This window comes from Macaca nemestrina, chromosome 19, assembly GCF_043159975.1.
Source record: "Macaca nemestrina isolate mMacNem1 chromosome 19, mMacNem.hap1, whole genome shotgun sequence".
Classification (NCBI taxonomy): Eukaryota; Metazoa; Chordata; class Mammalia; order Primates; family Cercopithecidae; genus Macaca; species Macaca nemestrina.
Window position 1 is genome coordinate 60,905,163 of NC_092143.1, and position 23,281 is coordinate 60,928,443.

General features: G+C 35.7%; 1 protein-coding gene across 7 annotated transcripts in view; it reads left to right on the forward strand.

Moving 5' to 3' along the window:
* Positions 1-23,281, forward strand: part of LOC105468116 (desmocollin 2) — a 37,860-nt gene that overhangs the window by 2,591 nt on the left and 11,988 nt on the right. For 4 of the 7 annotated variants that reach the window (XM_011718135.2, XM_011718151.2, XM_011718127.3 and 1 more), the window contains exons 2-11: positions 6,531-6,615; positions 7,892-8,091; positions 9,055-9,174; positions 10,592-10,747; positions 12,559-12,703; positions 13,628-13,794; positions 17,559-17,693; positions 18,591-18,776; positions 20,980-21,236; positions 21,343-21,485. In XM_011718135.2, coding sequence (XP_011716437.2) covers positions 6,531-6,615; positions 7,892-8,091; positions 9,055-9,174; positions 10,592-10,747; positions 12,559-12,703; positions 13,628-13,794; positions 17,559-17,693; positions 18,591-18,776; positions 20,980-21,236; positions 21,343-21,485 — 1,594 coding nt within the window. Of the gene's footprint in view, positions 1-6,530; positions 6,616-7,891; positions 8,092-8,633; positions 8,671-9,054; positions 9,175-10,591; positions 10,748-12,558; positions 12,704-13,627; positions 13,795-17,558; positions 17,694-18,590; positions 18,777-20,979; positions 21,237-21,342; positions 21,486-23,281 lie in introns of those variants that run through there. The other 3 variants (XM_071085504.1, XM_071085506.1, XM_011718159.3) reach the window with 2 other exon arrangements.

Consider the following 23,281-nt stretch of genomic DNA (forward strand, 5'->3'; position numbering starts at 1 on the left):
CTAAATCCAAATGACTCATTCTTTATATGGTTCCACCTTGTAGCTTTTGCCCTTATTCTTGACACTCACTCTCCTTTTTTTTTTAATCTTTCTGACCACTCAGGGTCTGACTCTCTACCTAGTGTCTTGTCTTTTTCTTCTTTTTTGTCTTGTCTATTTTTTTTTCTTTTTTTGGGTTGGTAAAAATGATATAACCTGAGATTTACCCTCCTAACGCATTTCTAAGTGTATTGTATTGTTAATTATAAGCACAATGTCATATAGCAGATCTCTAAAACTTTTTCATTTTCCATAACCACACTTTTATATCCATTGAACAGCAAATCCCTGTTTCCCCTACCCTCCGTCACCTGGCAACCACCATTCTGTTTTCTGCTTCTATGAGTTTGACTGCTTTTTCCTCCACTCTTAAATGCTGGTGTCTCTTGATGCTCTGTTCTAGGCCTTGTCCTTTGGAATCTACCGTCTTTCCCTAGGGCATTTAATCCACTTTTATAGCTTAAAATATCACACAGTTGCCAACATACACTAAATTAATATTGCTAGTTCAGATGTCTTCGTTGAACAATAGTCCTTTGTATCACTCTACTGACTGTGATGTGTGACACATTTTTTATCTTCCCAAACAATGTTGTTTTTCTTTTAGTGTCCTGTATTTCAATATGTGTCAGTACCATATGCCTGTTCCTCAAGTAGGAAGTCTGAAAGCTGTTTGTTTTTTCTTTCTCACAGCTCCCCTTCCTTAATCCATCAAGTTCCATTAAATCTACATTCAAAGACAGCTCATGGGTCTATTCACTTGTATCTGTCACTTCTGCTATTACAAATAATGTCACAATGAATAAACTTGAATGTATGTCATTTCATATATGGGCAGGTGTATCAGTAGGATAGATTACCAATAATGGGATTTACAAATAAAAGTGTAAATTAGGCCAGGTGCAGTAGCTCACGTCTGTAAATCTCAGCACTTTGGGAGCCTGAGGTGGGAGGATCACTTGAGCTCAGGAGTTCAAGACCAGACTGGGCAACATGACAAAAACCCCTTTCTACAAAAAATACAAAAATTAGCCAGGCATGGTGGTGCATGCCTATAATCCCATCTACTTGGGAGGCTGAGGTGGGAGGATCACTTGAACCCAGGAGGTGGAGGTTTCAGTGAGATCGCACCACTGCACTCTGTCAAAAAAAAAAAAAAAGTGCTTAATTTTGTTAGATTTTGTCCTTCTCTCCGTAAATGTTGTATATTACTAGACAGAAAACTATTTTATGATAGATGTCACATGATCGAGGATATATATATATATATATATAGGTGTAAAGATAAATTGAATCTATGCTTCATTCAGAACACCACAGAAAATTCCAGAGATGAAAGATTTAAATGTAAAATATGATTCCCTACAGATAATAGAAGAAAACATAATAAATTGTTACATAAATTTGGAGCCCATGAGGCCTAGTTATGACTTAGATTTCGAAAGCCAATTTATCACAATTGAGAAAATCAATTATATGAGAGTACATATATACATACTTCTTCATGGCGAAAAAACAACTCTAACCAACCAAAAACACCACAAGCAAAGTCAAAAGGTGATTGATAAACTGGAAAAAATATTCTTAAGTCATATTTAAAAGGTTAATCTAATACATAAAGAGCTCTTGTAACTCAAGAAGAAAAAGTGCAACATAGATGTAACAGTATCCATAAAGTAGTAAAATGGCTCTTAAGTTATAAAAATATGTCAACCTCACTCATAATAAAATATGAATAAAAATTGCATTGAAATGCCATTTCACACTTGGCAAACACCCAAAAGTTCAACAACATGCTATGTAGGCAAGAATGTGGTTGACTCATAAATTGTTGGTGGGTGTAATAAAAGGTTACAACTTTTCGGGACTTTATGCAGTCATATAGAATGCAAATACAAATTGTTTTACCTCTTTTCTAATACCTGTGCTTCAAATATCGTTCTATTCATATGCCAGTACCATATTCATTTAATTGTTGAGATTTTATGATTTGTAATATCTGCTAGGGTTGATAGCCTTTCATTGCTTTTCAAAAAATAATTTTCCTATCTTAATTTTTTATTTTTTCCTTATGGCTTTTTAAATCAGCTTGTTTAGTTCCAGAGAAAATTTTATTGAGGTTTTTATTAATATCAAAAATTTGTAATTTAACTTAGCAAGAATTGATATAGATATGCTATTGATTTTTGTCTTTCTTTTTTTGCAAGTGTACTTTTCTGCCCTGCAGAAATGTTTTCAGGTTTCCTTCAAATAGGCTTTACATGTTTCTTGTTAAATTTACTCTTGGCATTTCAACTTTTAATTGCTTTTGAAAATGATTTCTTTTTTTTTTGAGACTGAGTCTTGCTCTGTTGCCCAGGCTAGAGTGCAGTGGCCCAATCTCTGTTCACTGCAAGCTCCACCTTCTGGGTTCACACCGTTCTCCTGCCTCAGCCTCCCGAGTAGCTGGGACTACAGGTGCCTGCCACCATGCCTGGCTAATGTCTTTTTTTTTTTTTTCGTATAGGGATTTTTAGTAGAGACACGGTTTCACCGTGTTAGCCAGGATGGTCTCGATCTCCGGACCTCGTGATTTTCCCGCCTCGGCCTCCCAAAGTGGAAAATGATTTCTTATATTATCTGACTGGTTTTGTTTATGGGTATGAAGACTAATGATTGCCATATTTTCATGGTTATTTCTGCTTCCTTACTTAAGTCTCTTCTTGTTTTATAGTAATGTATTGGTTGATTTGCTTGGGTTTTCCAGGTAAACAGTCATATCAAATGCAGAGATTTTTTTTTTTTTTTTACATCTTCCTATCTAATATCCTTCTCTTGCAAATATACCTTTAATATAATATAAACTATATATGGTGACCTTGGAAAGCCTATCTTGTTTCTGAGTTTAATTGGATGCTTCTAGTGCTTTCCCATTTGTGTTGTGTTATAATTTATAAAGATCGCATTGCAAAAGTACTTATCAATTCTTATTTTTTGAGACTAAAAAAAATAAGAATGGTTATTGAATTTGGTCAAGTGCCTTTCCGCATCTATGATGGTGATCACATGTCAAGCCTTCTTTAAATTCATGGCTTGAAGTTTCTGGACCAAGCAAAAGATGTGAGTGTGGATCACAGATCCACGCAAGGGCCAGTTTACTTCTGGCTCAAATTTGTAATGAGGATTTAGCATTAGGGTCCCAGATTAATGTGGAGTGGATCCTCTTAGATTTTAGGTGGGCCCTGTGCTTTGATTTCATTCTCCTCTCCAGAGGCCAACAAAGCAGAGTCAGATCTTTGCAGATCAGAAGTTGTTCCTGAGTTCCTCTTACCACTCTGTGTTCCAGCTTTATCTTCAGTTTTTGGCGTAGCAGTTGCTTGCTATTGTAGTAGCTCTTTGATGCTTTAGGATGTTTGAAAAATGTTATGCATCATTTTTAATCAGTTTTGGCATAGGTTTTTCTTAATTACCTAACCTGTTATTGTTGGAAATGACAGTTATTTCCATTCTCCACATTGGACAGATCTATCACATTCAAACATAAAGCTGCTTACTTAATTTATTTGCTTAAAGTAAGTCTTTGTTTCTTATTATCATTGGGAAAAAAGATCCATGTACTTTGCTAATGCCGTTCAAAATTTGGCCCACACCCACTTCTTTGAGCCCATGTTAAACTTCTGCCCCCGCTCTGGTACACATATCAACCATTCCCGATTTCTTCTTCAGGTCTGTGCCATCTCTGGGCCTTCACATATGCCATTCTTTTGTTTGCAGCATTTAAGCTCTGCCTCCTCTTAGCCTATCTCGCTTGTAGCCGCTCTTCAGGTGACCTCACCCGGCTTTTAGACATCACTATTTCCTCTGCTCTCCTGTAGCTCCCTGTACTTCCTTATCATTACATTCGTCTTACTTTGTTGAAATTACAAATATGTCTTACTCTTAGACTGAATGTTTCATGAGCACCATGTTTACTGCTCTGTATGTGGTACATAATACACATTCAATAAGTATTTGTTGAATTCATGCATGAATGGATGGGTGTCCAAGATACTGTTATTCAAAGAATTGTCGTAATCCAACCATTTTTCATCTTCTCCATCATTATTACCTTAGCCCAAGTAACAATTACCCCAGTCTTAGATTCCTGCTGTAGTCTCCCCATCGGTCTCCTGGCTTCCACTCTTACTCTTCTATAACCTATTTTCCACGTAACTAGTAGAGTGATTCTGTATAAATATCAGTTTATGCGAGTCCACAGCTTCATCATGCTGTTGCCTCTCTTTGCACTCAGAACAAAATCTGTACTCCTTACCATGACCTTTTCCACCCTACATCATATGCCCTTGACTGTCCTTTTGTTTTCTTCTCCTATCACTCTTCCCTCACTGTGCTCTGCTACTGTGACCACCTTGTTCCTGCAATACACAAGTCTCCTTCCAGGGTCTTTACTCTGGTTCTTGCCCCACCTGGAAGACTCTTTCCTAGTTCCTCACTTCATATACACTCAGGTATTCTTGTTGTCACCCTCTCTCCCTGCTTTATTTTTGTCATGACATTTATCTCTTGCTGCCTTGGCATTGTGTGACATTTGTGCATTTGTGTATTTCTTTTGCTTATTATCATGTAATCTTTCTGAGGCAAGGACTTGGCTTTGTTCACGGCTTTCGCCATTGAATCTGTTTAGCACTTAGTAAGCAACCAGTAAATGTTGGTTGAATGAATAAGTGAATGTATTCTTCCAATCACCTTTAGCTGGAATCTTCAGAATCATCTGATTCTACTCCTATTCTCTCTTGGCTATGCAGCCAGTGAAAATTCTTCATATCATTTAATTTCCAGTTCAAAATGAATGTCTTTATTGTGTCTCTCCCAACACTCCAAATGAAACACAACCTCTGCTTTATTCGATCCTTCAAGTGTAATTAAAACTGGATAATCAAAGGGTCTTTAATATATATTAAAAATAAACATTTCCATCCAAATTTTGATGATTTTAGTTTATGTTTATAAACTTTGTAAGTAACAGTGTAAATGCTAGTTAACTGTCTTGCTTTTGGTCAAAGATGTTTGTAAAACTAGAAAAAAAGAATGTGAATCTTTGAGAAACATCCATTGTAAAGTTTCAGTCAGAACAAAATTAAATTTCAGTGTGTTTATGTATACGTTGCATTGGACTTGGTTCACCATGAATCACTAAACCATTAAAAAAATTTAAGTAAATTATTTTGTAAAATGAACTTAACTTTTATTTATGAGAAGATACACCTTCAAAATAATTGTATATTTCAAAGTTATGTGCCTATCGTGTGGAGTAACACATAAATACTCTCCACATCACTTCATGGCAACAAGTTAATGTTTGTCTTTAAACAGTTTGAAACAGTTTGCTGCCTCAGTAAATTTGGTTTTCTCTTTCCTATGGATATACCTGTGCTGCCTTCCTGATAGTTTTCAACACTCTCTCACATAGGCTGTTGTTGGATCGTCACTGTATGCACTGAGCTAATCAGTGAAGTTATTATTACATCCATTTTACAGTATAGGAAACAAAGCTGAAGAGCATACATAATTCTTTGAGTTTACAAGCTTTTTGCAGGAGGAAGCTAGAACTCAGTATGTTTTTTTATTCTTCCCCTTCATATACTTTTGTCTTGATTTCTTTCTCCAAAATGTTTTTATTTTGATAATTTTATAAAGTGATTTATAATTATATAAATCACATATAATTATAGAACTAGAAATACCCTATGACCCAGCCATCCCATTACTGGGTATATACCCAAAGGATTATAAATCATGCTGCTATAAAGACATATGCACACGTATGTTTATTGCAGCACTATTCACAATAACAAAGACTTGGAATCAACCCAAATGTCCATCAGTGACAGACCGGATTAAGAAAATGTGGCACATATACACCATGGAATACTATGCAGCCATAAAAAGGGATGAGTTCGTGTCCTTTGTAGGGACATGGATGCAGCTGGAAACCATCATTCTCAGCAAACTATCGCAGGAACAGAAAACCAAACACCGCATATTCTCACTCATAGGTGGGAATTGAACAATGAGATCACTTGGACATGGGAAGGGGAACATCACACACCGGGGCCTATTGCGGGGAGGGGGCAGGAGGGAGGGATGGCATTGGGAGTTATACCTGAGGTAAATGATGAGTTGATGGGTGCTGACAAGTTGATGGGTGCAGCACACCAACATGGCACAAGTATACATATGTAACAAACCTGCACGTTGTGCACATGTACCCTAGAACTTAAAGTATAATTAAAAAAAAGACTACAAAAAAAATAAATTCATGTATTTCTGTTTAATTAAATATTTTAAAATTAATATTTAATTAGTGTAGTCAATCAATTGTAATATAATTAACATTTATATAAGTATTACATGCTTTTTTGTGTATATAATATATAAATTTATAATTTATATAAGTGGTATACACATTAAAGGTTTCTTTTTATGCATATTTGATTTTTTTCATTTTTTAGATTTTAATATTTGCCAGTGATGCCTGCAAAAATGTGACATTGTATGTTCCCTCCAAACTAGATGCTGAGAAACTTATTGGTAGAGGTAAGGAAGCCCTAAAATTTGTAATAAATCCTGATTTGCTCTGGTAAATATACACCATGGAATACTATGCAGCCATAAAAAGGAACGAGATCTTGTCCTTTGCAGGGATATGGATGGAGCTGGAAGCAATGATCCTCAGCAAACTAACACAGGATCAGAAAATCAAACACTGCATGTTCTCACTTATAAGTGGCAGCTGAGCAATGTGAACATGTAGACACAGGGTGGGGAACAACACACACTGGGGCTTGTTTGGGGTTCTGGGAGAGTGAGAGCATCAGGAGAAATAGCTAATGCATGCTGGGTTTAATACCCAGATGATGGGTTCATAGGTGCAGCAAACCAACGTGGCACGTGTTTACCTATGTAACAAACCTGCACATCCTGCACATGTACCCTGGAACTCAAAATAAAATAAGAACACTCACACACAAAATAAACCCTGATTCGCTGTGATATTTTAAAATTAGTGTAATTTTTAGAATGATAACTCCGCTGGAACTAGTAGATAAAACTAACGTAGTATATTATCATTTGTAATACATGTGGTGTCATTCTAATGAAAGGAATATTGTTATTTTTGGAAAACATGATTATACGAAGTTGATAAAAATATTTCACTTGAGTAATAATTATTAACATTTACATTAGAGGAAAGATAAAGACATTTAACATGCCTCTAAAAAATTGGCAAATAGTATTGAAAATATTTTTTTTAGTTTAAAGGTACTGTTTTTGGATTTTTATTCTTAAAGATTTCACTCTGTATTGTACTTACTTTCACATATTATTTTTGATCAATTAAATTATTTCACATAACTGTGAGAAAAGATCAAACCAATGAAAGCATAAAATGTGATGACTGCTTGGCAATAGATGTAAAGAATTTAGTAATAGTTCCGTTTAGTAAATGCAGATTTTAGCTGCTAGATTCTGTGTAACTTCAGGTGTACTTAGGTATTACTGTATGGCTGATTTCTGTTGATAAAGAAAACACTTTTTGGTTTTGATTTAAATATTCAAACATTGGACTTCACATATGTTTACTTCAGAGCAAATGTCTCTTCTTTAAGAGAATGTTAAGTAAGTATTAAAAGTGATGTACGTGTTTAAGCACAACTTAATACACCATACAGTTTTATGTGTCCTTGCAAAAATTTACAAGTGCCAGTATAATTAATTTTAAGTTTTTGGCTCTCCCCACATGCATACATTACTGTTAAAACTATATCCTATGTTTTACTTTAAAAATGATTGCTGTGCATATTTTCTACAGTTAACCTGAAAGAGTGCTTTACAGCTGCAAATCTAATTCATTCAAGTGATCCTGACTTCCAAATTTTGGAAGATGGTTCAGTCTATACAACAAATTCTATTCTATTGTCCTCGGAGAAGAGAAGTTTTACCATATTACTTTCCAACACTGAGAACCAAGAAAAGAAGAAAATATTTGTCTTTTTGGAGCATCAAACAAAGGTATACAAGGCTACATAAATGAAGAAATGATGTCTTTTCTTCAGACATAACTGACATTGCCAGGGAAGATATGAAATCAGAAAGGATATGGTATAGTTTGGCTTCAAAAAGAATGAAAACCATGAGTCAGCTTCACAGTGTTTAAAAGGAAAAGGGCTGTGCAACATGGTTCATTCGGGTTGTCATTCCTTTTCTTTTGGGACATAAAATGAGAAATTGGGATAAGGTACAGCATGGGAATGTGAGATTAGACACAAAGCGCATTTTTTTTTTTTGAGCTTTACCGTAGAATGGATTTCTAACAACAAGTTTTGAAACTCTGGATAAAGAAAAGAAAAGATTTTCTTTTTTTTTTTTGCATTCATTTTAGCATAACCTGTGGTCTTAAAACATGATGATTATTTTAGGAGGAGGTTTGGACCACATGCATGCTATTGTGTTGTGACACCCAAGATCAAAATAATTTTTATTCAACCATTAGCCATTCCTCACTGCAGCAGTTTGAGAGTTGTCACCGTGTTTCTCTCCTCATTCTGACACAGATCTCTCTGTTGGTTCCCTGGCTCTGCCTAGTTGCTGGTGAGTGGAAGTTGCTTGTGCTAAATTTAGAAGGGCGCATACACACTTATTTTCTTTGCATATCTCTCTCCCCTGTTTTTGCATGGCATTGTGGCAACAGTAATTTTTTTTTCAGTTTTGCTTCTAGGCTTCCAGTTCCATCTCTCTTTCTTCCATATTTCCACCAAATCATTTTCCCAAGAGGATTGTTGTGATAACAGTTAGGACAGTTACTTCTTCATTATCTTTTTGCAGTGTTGATGTTTAGTTTGGTTTTCAAACACTCCCACGGTCTCACCCCTCCCCAGCTAATCCTCATGAGAGGAGAAAGATGTGTCATTGTTTAATGTTTGAGAATAAAGTAGTCATTGACTTTATTATTTTTTTCCTGTCTTATGAATTGAGGTCCTAAAGAAAAGACAAACTAAAGAAACAGTTCTAAGGCGCGCCAAGAGAAGATGGGCTCCCATTCCTTGTTCGATGCTAGAAAATTCCTTGGGTCCTTTTCCACTTTTCCTTCAACAGGTACAGTTTTCTTTCTTTCTGCTGTGGAAGTCTATAGTTTCCATCACTAACCATTATGACACTGAGTATGAAGTTATTTATAATAGTTGTGTATAAATATATGAGTGAATGAGTACGTGTATAATATGTTTCCATACAAGGGTATAAATATATCTCTTTATACTTGCATATACTTTTGTTCAGCTTGCAAAGGCCATCATAAAACTGTAGCACTCAAACACATGGTTCCTTAATGAATTATCATATCAGCAAGGGTATCGCCAAGCCTAGGAATAGCCTAGAAAACCCAAAACTCTCTTTCATAATAAAGGAGAAAATTGGATGAAAGTCCAAATGCCACGAAGGAGGAAGACACATAGGCCCTTCTATCTTTCTATTTCTTGTTCTTGAATCTACATCTGAAATCACACTGGATCCACATTTCTTTCTTTCTCTCTCTCTCTTTTTTTTTGTAGTGATGAGATCTCACTATATTGCTTAGGCTGGTTTTGAACTTCTAGGCTGAAATGATTCTCCCATCTCAACCTCCCAAAATGCTAGGATTACAGGCATGAGCTAAGCATGCCTGGCTCTTTTTCTCTGTCTTTTTAAAATTTTCAGTAGAAACTCCAGCAAGCCTTCTTATCTTCTTCCACTACTAGTGGCTACTACATTCAGTCTATGACTTTGGTTTATTTTCCCTCAGTTCTTGACATAGCAAGGGAGAATCCTTTTTATACCCCACCAACAAGTTTAATACAGCTGAGAGAAGAGCATATTAAAATTGAGAAATCTTTAGAAAACAGTTGTGTCTGTTATCCTGATATAAAGATAGTCAGGATGTTACTGAGTGGATGAACACAGCTTGGAGGAAATTTGCTTTTTGAATCAAAGATCAGAATATTACACATTCCAAAATATTATTCCATTTCTATTCTCACTCATATTTTTTTTTCCACTCAGTTCCTATAAGGAAGATGTTGGCAAAGAACAAAAAACTCATTAAGGAAATTATTGTCCACATTTTTGCCCTGCAGACAGTACACTTTAAACTCTATTCTTAAATGTTACGTTACATATAATAAAAACTCAGTTTTTTAAAACATTGACAACAGAATAATTTTCCATGCTCAGAATACTTTGCTTTCTAAGACAGGAAAAGTCTCAAGTGTTTTTTCCATGTATAGACACCATCTATCCTGTCAAATATTCCCTTAGTTATTCTGGAGAACTAAGATGCACTACATTATTTTACTCATGCCTTGCTCTTAAAATTTCTCAATTGGACTTTCTTATTCTGTTTTTTTTATATATATACATAATAATAATAAGGGCAATTATTTAAACTAATAAAATGGCAATGAGATTTCATAAATATATAGATAAAAGTTCTGCTGAAGTAAAGATTTGTCTCATGTATATATTATCTACTTTCTAGGTTCAATCTGACACAGCCCAAAACTATACCATATACTATTCCATAAGAGGTCCTGGAGTTGACCAAGAACCTCGGAATTTATTTTATGTGGAGAGAGACACCGGAAACTTGTATTGTACTCGTGCTGTAGATCGTGAGCAGTATGAATCTTTTGAGGTAAAGTCTACAATGTGTGTACTGTATTTTTTTTTTTTTTTTTTTTTGAGACAGAGTCTTGCTCTGTCCCCCAGGCTGGAATGCAGTGGCGCGATCTCAGCTTATTGCAAGCTCCGCCTCCTGGGTTCACGCCATTCTCCTGCCTCAGCCTCCCGAATGGCTGGGACTACAGGCGCCCGCGTGTGTCCTGTATTAGTAATGATGATGCTTGGCCATTTTATCTCTCATTTGCAATTCATTTAACCTTTTCTGTTTTCTGAGTTTATCACCAGTGCTCTGGCTACTCCCTAATAGCACAGAATTGACTTGAAACAAAAAATATTTTTATGGAATAAATAATATTACATTCCATTAGATTGTTCCTGGTATTATGGTTTTACTATTTATTTTTTCCCCCACAAAAGTACCACTTTGAAGAACAGTTTTTTGTTTGTTTGTTTGTTTGTTTGTTTTGAGACAGAGTCTGCCTTAGTCACCCAGGCTGAAGTGCAGTGGTGTAATCTCTGCTCACTGCAGTCTCTGGCTCCTGGGTTCAAGTGATCCTCCCACCTTAGCCTCCTGAGTAGCTGGGATCACAGGCATGCGCCATGATGCCCAGCTAACTTTTTGTATTTTTAGTAGAGATGGGGTTTCACCATGTTGGCCAGGCTGGTCTCAAACTCTTGACCTCAGGTGATCTGCCCATGTCGGCCTCCCAAAATGCTGGGGTTACAGGCCTGAGCCACCATGCCCAGCCAAGAACAGTTACTTAGTTGGCACACAAAAATCTGTGAACCTCTTTATAGTATGGAGATACCATAGGAGGTAAATGAGGTTCAGTCATTAAGTAAACCTCAGTACCTTGGCAAAGGGAGAACGTTAGTTTATGGGGAGCAGGTAGGGAGTGTGACAGTGCTTACCTAAGCTTACTCAGTCCTTTAATCATCTGGTTAACTTCCTTTGCTGGAAAGCGAGTTAATATGAAAGAATTTAACCTAATGCTGGTTTGATTTCCCAACAGGACTTGGTCATTTTGCTTAAGTTGGTTTTAATTATTTTATTTCTATTTTGGATGAATTAATTATTCATTAGAAGAACAAATCAATCAAATAAGATAGGCAAACTTTGAATAAAGTATTTAGGTTTAGAATTGCCATGGCCTGGCCTTCTAAGTACCTAGGATGTTCTGGCCTTTTTATGATAGCTGTTATGAGAAAATCGGTATTGAAATTCATATTGTAAAAACAAAAAAATCAAACTGTATTCCACCACAATTTACCACCATTCATTTGCTTCATTTCTGATTCACACTTTTTAAATTAAAAATTCTTTTGAAAAGACCTACCCAAATGTAACTATTGATATGCCTACAGTCCTCATTAGTTGAAAATAGGATAATATCCCCGTTAACTATACCTGGAGAATTTGTAATCCTACAGGATCCCAAGTTCAGAAGGATCCAGAAAGTTGTATTTGAAATCCATGCACCTGAACCTTTCAAACAAATCAAAACAAAAGAGTCTTCAAGGCTGTTTGGGAAAATAACAGTAAAAATTGTTACACTCATGAACAACAGCATAGCAATAATGAAGAAACTAAAATTATCTTTGATAAATTTAAACAGGTAAATTTAAACATAAAATGCTATATTAAATCATGAAATTAGGCACCTCTTTGGCATTAAAATTATATCCATATCCCAAAACAATAACAAATGGTGAGACTCACACTGTAATTCTGAACAGTCTCCAAATTAAAGCCAAAGTGAATTTGAAGCATACCTCATTTTAAAGATTATTTTCATTTTTCTCCTTATTTTACTCTTTTCACAGATAATTGCCTTTGCAACAACTCCAGATGGGTATACGCCAGAACTTCCATTGCCTCTAATAATCAAAATAGAGGATGAAAATGATAACTACCCAATTTTTACAGAAGAAACTTATACTTTTACAATTTTTGAAAATTGCAGAGTGGGTGAGTACCTCCTTGATCAATATATGGCAAATTAACTGTGTTTCAGTTCATACATTTAGTTTCACTATGTCCATTGGGAAGCAGCATATCCCAGCGGCAAGAATAATGGACTCTGGGTGGAATTTTACTCTGCGTTTCACTAGCTGTGTGACCCTGGGCAAATTTCCTAATCTTGGCAAGTCTAATTTCTTCATCTGTAAAATGGGTTATCAGTATGCCAGATTGTTAAGAAGATTAAGTGAAGCTCAATACACAGCGAATGCCAAGCACAGTGTCTATCAAATAGGAGTTAATAAATGTTACGCTGTTGTCCTATGGAAGGATGGATGTAAGAGAACACAGCCCAAAAAGAATAAGTCTTTCACTAATTGGAGATGTAGTCTTAAAGATATGTATGGATGTTCTCTAGGATTAAATGATTGCCAGTATTCTGGGCGTGATTATTAAAGTCACTGAGAATAATACAAGCATTTTCTCAGTCCTGTGAAAATGGTCTGTTTTAGCTAAAAGTCAGAATGCAGTTTTGGAGATTTTCTCTAGAAAGGTCTAAGTGAACCATGCAGTTTTAGAGAAAACTGACTCCTATGATCAATCTATGCACAGGCTTACAAACAGAGAAAGGTTATAGAATAATCAGAATTGTTTAGTCTGAAAATATGTGGAGGGATAGTACCGACATTTATAAAATCATACATTAAATACAGTAAATATGAATATGATCACCCAATTCGAAAATGCTAGTATGCCAGAATATTTGAAAGGAAGTGATATTGTATGGAGAGGTCTGTACATTTATAAAAGCGATGACTTTGCTATGTAATAATGTGGTCCAGAGCTTTTTTGAGGTGGGTGAAGAGGAATGAAATAAAGGGATCATAGAACATGCAAATGTTTTGGAGATTAAAAAGGACTTTTCTTCTGTAGGCACTACTGTGGGACAAGTGTGTGCAACTGACAAAGATGAGCCTGACACGATGCACACACGCCTGAAGTACTCCATCATTGGGCAGGTGCCACCATCACCCACCCTATTTTCTATGCATCCAACTACAGGTGTGATCACCACAACATCATCTCAGCTAGACAGAGAGGTAACGTAAACATTAATAAAACCTGATTATGACGTGGCTGTTCAATAGTACCTGTATAACTCCTGTAGATGTGTTTTTGAAAAGTGTGTTGTGAATCTTGTTTTAGAAACATTATTATTTTATATATGTTAATAGAGATCACTAAATAACCTTGGAGTATGCTGGTTTTGAACTGCTAATTCATTCTTTTCTGAATTGTATGTTTCATACAATCAAATTTCCTAATATAAACGTATTTACAGTATTAAAACAAAATGTCAAATATGAAAAGTGAACCTTTTAAATATATGCAGAAATTTGTTATCATCTTTTCAACAATCTCATCTACATTCTACCACTTACATGGATGAAAAGACAGTTTATGTCTCTCTAATCTCTGGTTTCCCATTTTCAATCAACTGCTAGAAATCTTGATTTGATGTCTGACGGGTACCTAAGGTGTAATAAATCTAAAATTTAACTTGTCTTCTTTCTTCTAAACATATCTTCCTTTCTATGTTTTCTAGTTAAAAAGACATTTATATATTCTTTCTCTATTAATCATTTACTATTGTCACCTTGGAGTCATGGTCTCCAAATTGTATTTGATGTCTCTTGGCCCACCTGAATCACATCACTTCCCAAAGCATGTTTTTACCTCCTAGATTGTTTTATATCTATATTCTGTCTCTTTCTACTGCAATACCCTAGCTTGGTAATTCATTCACTTAGTTATTCAACTATTACCTCCTCCATGAAGCATTATTCATCTAAATTCTTATAGCAATTTCTGTATCCTTATTTACTATATTTATAATCCTTAATCTTAAAATACAGTAATAGATGTTTATCAGGTATTTTATTTGATTCTTAAATCTTAAATCTTCAGATTAATTTTCTCTTCCTTCCTCTATCCCTCATGGATTAGGGTAGTGGTTCTCAAAAGCTTTAATCTCAAGATCCCTTAACAATGTTAAATATTGTTGAAAATCCCAAAGATCTTTTATTTATCTAGTTGTATTTATCTATATTACCTCATTAATGTTTAAAACTAAGGAAAGTTTAAATTATACATTAATTTAAATATTAAAAATAATAAATTAATTACATGTTAACAGTTAAAATTCTTATAACAGTAAAAATTGTTACACTTATTTTTCTTTTTGTACTTACAAAATAAGTACATTTCCCAAAATAGTACAATTTAGTGGGAAGAGTGACATCGTTATGCGTTTTCCCAAATGTTTTTAATATTTTGCTGAAGACAGGTGGATTCTCATATCTCCTTCTGCATTTAGTCTGTTACAATGTGTAGTTTTAGCTGAAGCATACATAAAGGCAATCTGACATGATATAAAGTTAGAAAAGAGAGGAGTATTTTAATGATAATTACAGATCATTGTGGATATTATTCTTTGATACTATATGAAAACTTGACAAGGAGTAGCTAGATTCCTAAATGTTTTTGGTAATGTGGACTCTGAAGCCTCACCAATGGCCTTTTGTAGTTTATTACATTAAAATCCATTGCTCTATCTTACGCTGTGAGCTACCATTTTACCAATATATCATTCTATATTGTGCATTGGTCATTTGGAAAATATTGGTTCATTAAGTAATGCAGAGCTTCCAAATATTGACACATTCCATTAAATAATATCAAAAAGATCACCTCTTTAATTCCATTGATATCACATTGGTTGATAAAGGTTTTCCAAGATTCTCATTTTTGTTTGAAAACTCCAATTTATCATTGGCAACAAATATTTGTTTTCCCTGAAGTGACAGATTAACTTTATGTTTTACAAAATGCCTTCATAAAACTATAGTCTGAATAGCCATAGATGTCTATGTGAAAACAGTGTTCTATGCGGGCGGGAGGGGGCGGGGGAAACAACTCAACAGCTTGTTCAGCTCCCAAACCAAACAACCACAGAAGTGCTTTTCTTTGAATAGATTCTTCTGAAAGAATCAGTTGAAAACACTTGTCCAATGAAGGAGTTTACCCAGTGGTGCTCTCTAGTAACTTTTTGATTACAGTTTTCTTCAGTTGCCTACAACCTTTTAGTCCCTTTAAATTTCTCTTCCACCTGAAGATAGCACAAGTTAATACTTAGGGTATCAAACTTCATTTCCTTGTTTCATTAGCCAGTTAATTATTTCCAATAAATTTTAGTTCACTAAAAACAAAATATGCATTCCTTCTTGAAAGTACAGTAGCATGATGTTTTAAAATTTTTCAGTTGAAATAAGGCCATTATTTTTCAAGTCTACACATGTGATTGGTTATGAGGGAGGAGTAAATTTGGAAAATTACGTGTGTAAAAAGCAGGAAGATCAAGAGAAAATTTGGTTTTATTTTAGATAATGCCTGAGGAAAGGAAAGTTTCAGAGGTGATGGAATTAAGTGAGGAATCTTTGTAAGAGAAGGCTGAACATTCTAGGTAGAAGGTGAGGATAGATTTTAACATACTATTTTGTCTTATGAAAAGAGATAAACTAGGTGGGAAAGGTAAGCATTACCGTCTTATAGAAGAAGAAACCTAGACAAAGTGAATTTTCCAATTGCCCAAGATTGTGTCTCTTATTTTTGGAGTTGGAAATAGAACCCAAGTCTCCTAATGCTCGGTCCGGAAAGAATTATTACTGTATTGTTTTTAATCCTCCCATATCTCAATCACTTATGATAAATGAAAGTTATAAGGAGAAACACTTTAAAATATTTAAATGCTTTAGATGTTTAAAAACATTTTTTTTTTTTTGAGACAGAGTCTTGCTCTGTCGCCCAGGCTGGGGTGCAGTGGCCGGATCTCAGCTCACTGCAAGCTCCGCCTCCCGGGTTTAGACCATTCTCCTGCCTCAGCCTCCCGAGTAGCTGGGACTATAGGCGCCCGCCACCTCGCCCGGCTAGTTTTTTGTATTTTTTAGTAGAGACGGGGTTTCACCGTGTTAGCCAGGATGGTCTCGATCTCCTGACCTCGTGATCCGCCCGTCTCGGCCTCCCAAAGTGCTGGGATTACAGGCTTGAGCCACCGCGCCCGGCCTAAAAACATTTTTTAAGGTAGTGATGAGTTTTCAACAGTATCTGATAAATTGAAAGCCTTAAGAGCCAGATTCTGTTTTCCACAGAAAGAAAAAACTACATAGCCCCAGAACTTTATGTTCATATCAATTTAAATGATCTCTTAATAAATGTAACATAAACCCTTAAAATCTATATTTTTTGCAGGAAGAAATTTCATTTTATTGTTTTATTGAAAGACCATTATAAGAGTCATTGCTATCTATATTTTTGAACATAAGGATGTACTTTGGCTATGAGAGAAAGGTTTTGATTAATTACCAGGCAGTTTTAAATGCACTTATGGCAAAATAGCTCTTCTTTTTCTGTTGAATAAAGACAAAACCAACTGATTCTATATTCTGTAAGTTAATAGCACTAGAAATTTGAGAAACTATTCAATTTTCATAAGTTGATTAAAAATTCCTAATGTAATTCTCCTGCCTCACTTGAACCCAGGAGGCAGAGGTTGCAGTGAGCCAAGATCGCACTACTGCACTCCAGCCTGTGCAACAGAGTGAGACTTCGTCTCAGAAAAAAAAAGAGAGAGAAAAGAAAAGAAAAATTACTAGTGAGAGAAAATTCTTCTAATACATGAATGCTGTGAAATGTAATAATGTACTTCTTAAATTCTTAGTGCAAAAAAATTATGGAGTGTAAAGTAAGATTTCAATTATAATGTTGGTGCTTTCACCTAATAATTAAATTCTTTTTTTGTTTTCAGTTAATTGACAAATACCAGTTGAAAATAAAAGTACAAGACATGGACGGTCAATATTTTGGTCTACAGACAACTTCAACTTGTATCATTAATATTGATGATGTAAATGACCACTTGCCAACATTTACTCGTACTTCTGTAAGTGTATGATATTAATTAAAGAAAAATGTATAGACCAGTTTTAATTGTTTAATATGCACATCTCTGGCCTGGCACAGTGGCTCACGCCTGTAATCCCAGCACTTTGGGAGGCCAAGGCAGGTGGATCACCTGAGGTCAGGAGTTTGAGACCAGCCTAGCCAACATGGTGAAATCCTCTCTCTACAGAAAATACAAAAATTAGCTGGGTATGGTGACAGGCACCTGTAATCCCAGCTACTCTGGAGGCTGAGGCTGGAGAATCACCGGAACATGGAAGGCGGAGGTTGCAGTGAGCTGAGATTGGGCCATTGCACTCCGGCCTGGGTGACACAGTGAGGCTCCATCTCAAAAAAAAAAAGAAAAAAAAAAAAAAAAAAGAAAGGCCGGGCACGGTGGCTCAAGCCTGTAATCCCAGCACTTTGGGAGGCCGAGACGGGCGGATCACGAGGTCAGGAGATCGAGACCATCCTGGCTAACACGGTGAAACCCCGTCTCTACTAAGAAATACAAAAAAAAAAAACTAGCCGGGCGAGGTGGCAGGCGCCTGTAGTCCCAGCTACTTGGGAGGCTGAGGCCGGAGAATGGCGTGAACCCGGGAGGCGGAGCTTGCAGTGAGCTGAGATCTGGCCACTGCACTGCAGCCTGGGCTACAGAGTGAGACTCCGTCTCAAAAAAAAAAAAAAAAAAGAAAAAGAAAAAAAAATGCACATCCCCATCCACCCCTCGTGATTTCAAATGAAGTACCCCAATGACATTAAAAGTTGTATAGTGCTAGGGTTTTTAATCATGTAAACATAGTACTTTGGAAATTAGAAGAATAGGATTTACTTCACATGGTGTTCTATTTTTGTGAGAGTTACTAATGAAATTTTTTGTTTGCTTTTATTATTTTAGTATGTGGCATCAGTGGAAGAAAATACAGTTGATGTGGAAATTTTACGAGTTACTGTTGAGGATAAGGACTTAGTGAATACTGCTAATTGGAGAGCTAATTATACCATTTTAAAGGGCAATGAAAATGGAAATTTTAAAATTGTAACAGATGCCAAAACCAATGAAGGAATTCTCTGTGTAGTTAAGGTAAGAATAAATTAGAACATTATTTGTATTTTATAATATTATAGAATAGCATACTAGAATTTAATGGAAAGAAAGGAATTCTGATAAATGTAGGAATAAAATAGATATATAAGTAAATGTAAATGCTCTGTTCTTCATATATAATGGAAAGAATATATTAGTTTTTGATAATCTTTTGTTCAGGCATGATTTTTTTTAAAAGTCCATATAATACAATATCTATTTTGTAACTAATATCTTTAAACAGTTCAAAAACTAGCACAGCTTTGATGCCACTGGGACAGTTCCGGACTTTTCCTAGCCCAGTTTTTCTGTGTTTGGGCCAAGGAGGCTTCACTTACTTACTGAATTTCCCAAACGAAGAGTTATTCTTGGTCAGCCCCATGGAGAGGTTATTCGTAGGTTTGTTCATCATGTTCAGTATATATTACATCCTTAGCATACAGGTTCAGAATGAAAATCCTCAATCATTCAAAGATGAAAACACTTCTAAAACTTCTTTCTAATACTATTCCAGGAGCCAGAGTTAGTGCATAAAGCAATCTGAGCTCCTTTGGCCTTGGACAAATTTATAGACTTATTTCTGCTGCATCTTTAACTAGAACATGGTTTTACAGTGGGTCTATGCCATTTTCCTTTTGTATATATTCACAAGGAGCATGGATTAAAAAATGATGAATCCATTTTCCTTACAATGATGAAAATCAGCTGATGTTTTTATATTATTTTCTCTATTTTAAAATAGCAAAGAAATTTCTTTTAAATCTTGCCTCTTTCTTCACCTAACCCCTCCTCCAATCCTTGGTATTCTCAGAAGGAAATTTATCTGTGTGAAGTCCAAGACCTGAAAAAATTTCTGTCTTCTGGGACATGGTTTCACTAATTCTCATTACAACTACGTATCAGGCAAGATAAAATAAAACCTTTTATTAAATGTGTTCCTGTCTTTAAGACAGGAACTGGAATGGAAGACACACATAAAAAAAGAAAATATGATGCCCATAAGCTTTGTATTTTCTTGTCTCTCTCCTCTTAAAAACATTTTTTAAAAATTTACCCATTTTTTTCTCTTCCTCAAACCAGGTACAAATAATTTTATTCATCTTAGGAGGGTAGGACAAGCTGTCCTAAAATTTATGGTGTAGCAAATAACTATTGGTTATAATATGAATCCCCTAAAGAAGTATCTTATGTATTAACATCCAGGAACCCTCATTAAATACTCTCTGAAATGCCAGGCGTGGTGGCTCATGCCTGTAATCCCAGTACTCTGGGAGACCGAGGTGGGTGGATCACGAGGTCAGGAGATTGAGACCATCCTGGCTAACATGATGAAACCCTGTCTCTACTAAAGATACAAAAAATTAGCCGGGTGTGGTGGTGGGCGCCTGTAATCCCAGCTACTCGGGAGGCTGAGGCAGGAGAATGGCGTGAACCCGGGAGGCAGTGCTTGCAGTGAGCCAAGATGGCGCCACTGCACTCCAGCCTGGGAGACAGAGCTAGACTCCGTCTCAAAAAAAAAAAAAAAAAAACTCTCTGAAATCTTCATCAATACCTGTTATACTACTTATCTTAAATTTGCCATTGAAGAACAATTTTCTGTCCTTTTTTTTTGCCAGCTTTACCCAAGTACTGAATCAGTGGGAGGACTCCTCTCTTTCCACTGCCACTGGATTTCTGGGTGTATTAGTCTGTTCTCATATTGTTATAAAGAACTACCTGAGACTGGATAGTTTATAAGGAAAACAGGTTTAATTGACTCACCGTTCCACAGGCTGTATAGGAGGCATGGCTAGGTAGGCCTCAGGAAACTTATAGTCATGGCAGAAGGCAAAGGGGAAGCAAGCACATCTTCACATGGCAACAGGAGAGAGATAACAAAGGGGAATGTGCTACACACTTTTGAACAATCAGATCATGTGAGAACTCACTCACTATCATGAGAACAGCTATGGGGAAATCGACTGCCGTGATCCAATCACCTTCCATCAGGTCCCTCCCCCAACATTGGGAATTACAATTCGATATGAGATGTGGGTGGGGACACAGAGCCAAACCATATCACTGGATATGTGTTTCATATTCTCGTGGTTATTCCCAACACAGCACTTACATATTTCCAAATGTAACATTATATATACTCGTTAGCATTGCCAAATATTAAATGAGTTCATCTGATTTTTCAATACATTTGCTTTTGTAGCCATTGAATTATGAAGAAAAGCAACAGGTGATCCTGCAAATTGGTGTAGTTAATGAAGCTCCATTTTCCAGAGAGGCTAGTTCAAGATCAGCCATGAGCACAGCAACAGTTACTGTTAATGTACGGGATCAGGATGAGGGCCCTGAGTGTAACCCTCCAATACAGACTGTTCGCATGAATGAAAATGCAGCAGTGGGAACAACAAGCAATGGATATAAAGCATATGACCCAGAAACAAGAAGTAGCAGTGGCATAAGGTACTTACCATTCTATTTGAGTTTTAAAATTTATAGCTTATTTTGTTACATTGTTATAATTTAGCATATGATAAATTTTATTATTTTAATTCATCATTACCAACAGGTATAAGAAATTAACTGATCCAACAGGGTGGGTCACCATTGATGAAAATACAGGATCAATCAGAGTTTTCAGAAGCCTGGATAGAGAGGCAGAGACCATCAGAAATGGCATATATAATATTACAGTCCTTGCATCAGACCAAGGTAAGAATTTGTCTTTAAGCCAGCTACATACTTCCTCAGCTACATACATCTTCAGTGTTTAAGCCAACAGTATACATTTTAAAGCTGGGTACATGCATTCAGTTTTCATATCTCTCACTGAGTAAGAAGTTTACTATAATTTGTTAACTCATGTCTGCTTTCTAATAGCCTTCTCAATTTTAGATGTAATTATAAAATAATTTACTCATAGAAAACTTGAGACCATAATTTATTAAAGTTAAAATTATTAAAAATTGAGAAAATTATTTTAGTAAAACTTGTTTCTGCCAGGTGTGGTGGCACACACCTGTAATCCCAGCACTTTGGGAGGCCAAGGCTGGGGATCACTTGAGGTCAGGAGTTCGAGACCAGCCTGGCCAACATGGTGAAATTCTGTCTCTACCAAAAATACTAAAAATTATCTGAGTGTGGTGGCACACACCTGTAATCCCAGCTACTTGGGAGGCTGAGGCAGGAGAATCACTTGAACCCGGGAGGTGGAGGTTGCAGTGAGCCAAGATCACGCCACTGCACTCCAGCCTGTACGACAGAGTGAGACTCTGTCTCCAAAAAAAAAAAAAAATTGTTTCAATGTATCTACTTATTTTGCTTAAAGTGTTCACTTTGGTAGGAAAGTTCATTACAGGGAGAACATACTTACATAGTACACTCCTGGAAAATAGCTATAACTTTTTACAGAAAGTTGACAATTTACTTGGGGGTTAGAATTCTGATTAAAGACATTATATTAAAACAATTCATGGTATATTTATGATCATGGTAAATAAATAGTATATTATAAAATTAGAGAGACAAACACTATGAATTCATATAATCATATAAAATGTAAAATTATGTTCTGTGCATTCTATAAAATTGAGAGAAATATAAGTATGATGATTATATATGAGATGCGTTTGGTGCATAAAATATAATTTCTATAACATGAATTTGGACTTCGTGTCTTTGTAAAATAAATATGCAAACTATAACAAACATAAGTTATTATACTATAACTTGCAAAATTAGAATTTAGAAGTGATTTTGGAAGATGATTTACGTATTCCAGTTCTCTGTAAATTAATGAGAAATGACTCAGTTTGCTAAATTGCTAAAGTTGTAATCATTATTGATTTATCTTTAACTAGTTAAAGACTGTCCTCAGATTCTCATGTCTTTTTGCCAAGAAATACTTGTTGGTCAAAGGCAAATGAAAAGAAAAACAAAATAACATGAAACTCAAATCCATTATTTTTTTAACGGCACTTGGGTAATAGTTTATTGACAGTTGAGATAAAAATTGCTGTCTGAAATTAGAAATTTTGCCTATAATTTTATTCTACCTTCTCCTCTGTTGCAGAGGAGTTCAAATGATTGAGAAATCAAGTATTTGTTAGGGAATTGAGATGGGGCACTGCTCATCATCACTGTGATATAGAATAAATGTGTAATGAGGCTGTTGCCCTCCATCTCTTTTGAGGAGGGTGGGCGTCACTGTGTTACTGTCTGTGAGGGAATTGTGAATCAGTAATTCCACATCTTTTTACTTTGCAAATGGAATGAACTGAGATCATACAAAAGTGTGTCATTTTTTGAAAAACCTTTTTCTAAAATCTATACTGGCTAATTTCATTTGGGTTCTCCCTGCCACTCCCTAATGGAAACCTCTCCTCATGGATACTGCTCTCTTGGGCTGGTGCTCACTTCCTGCCCTCCTACATCTCCACAGCAATTGCTTCCTCTTTTTAAAACTCTCTCAAGGCTTCCATGTCTAAACTTGCCCACACGTTCCTGCA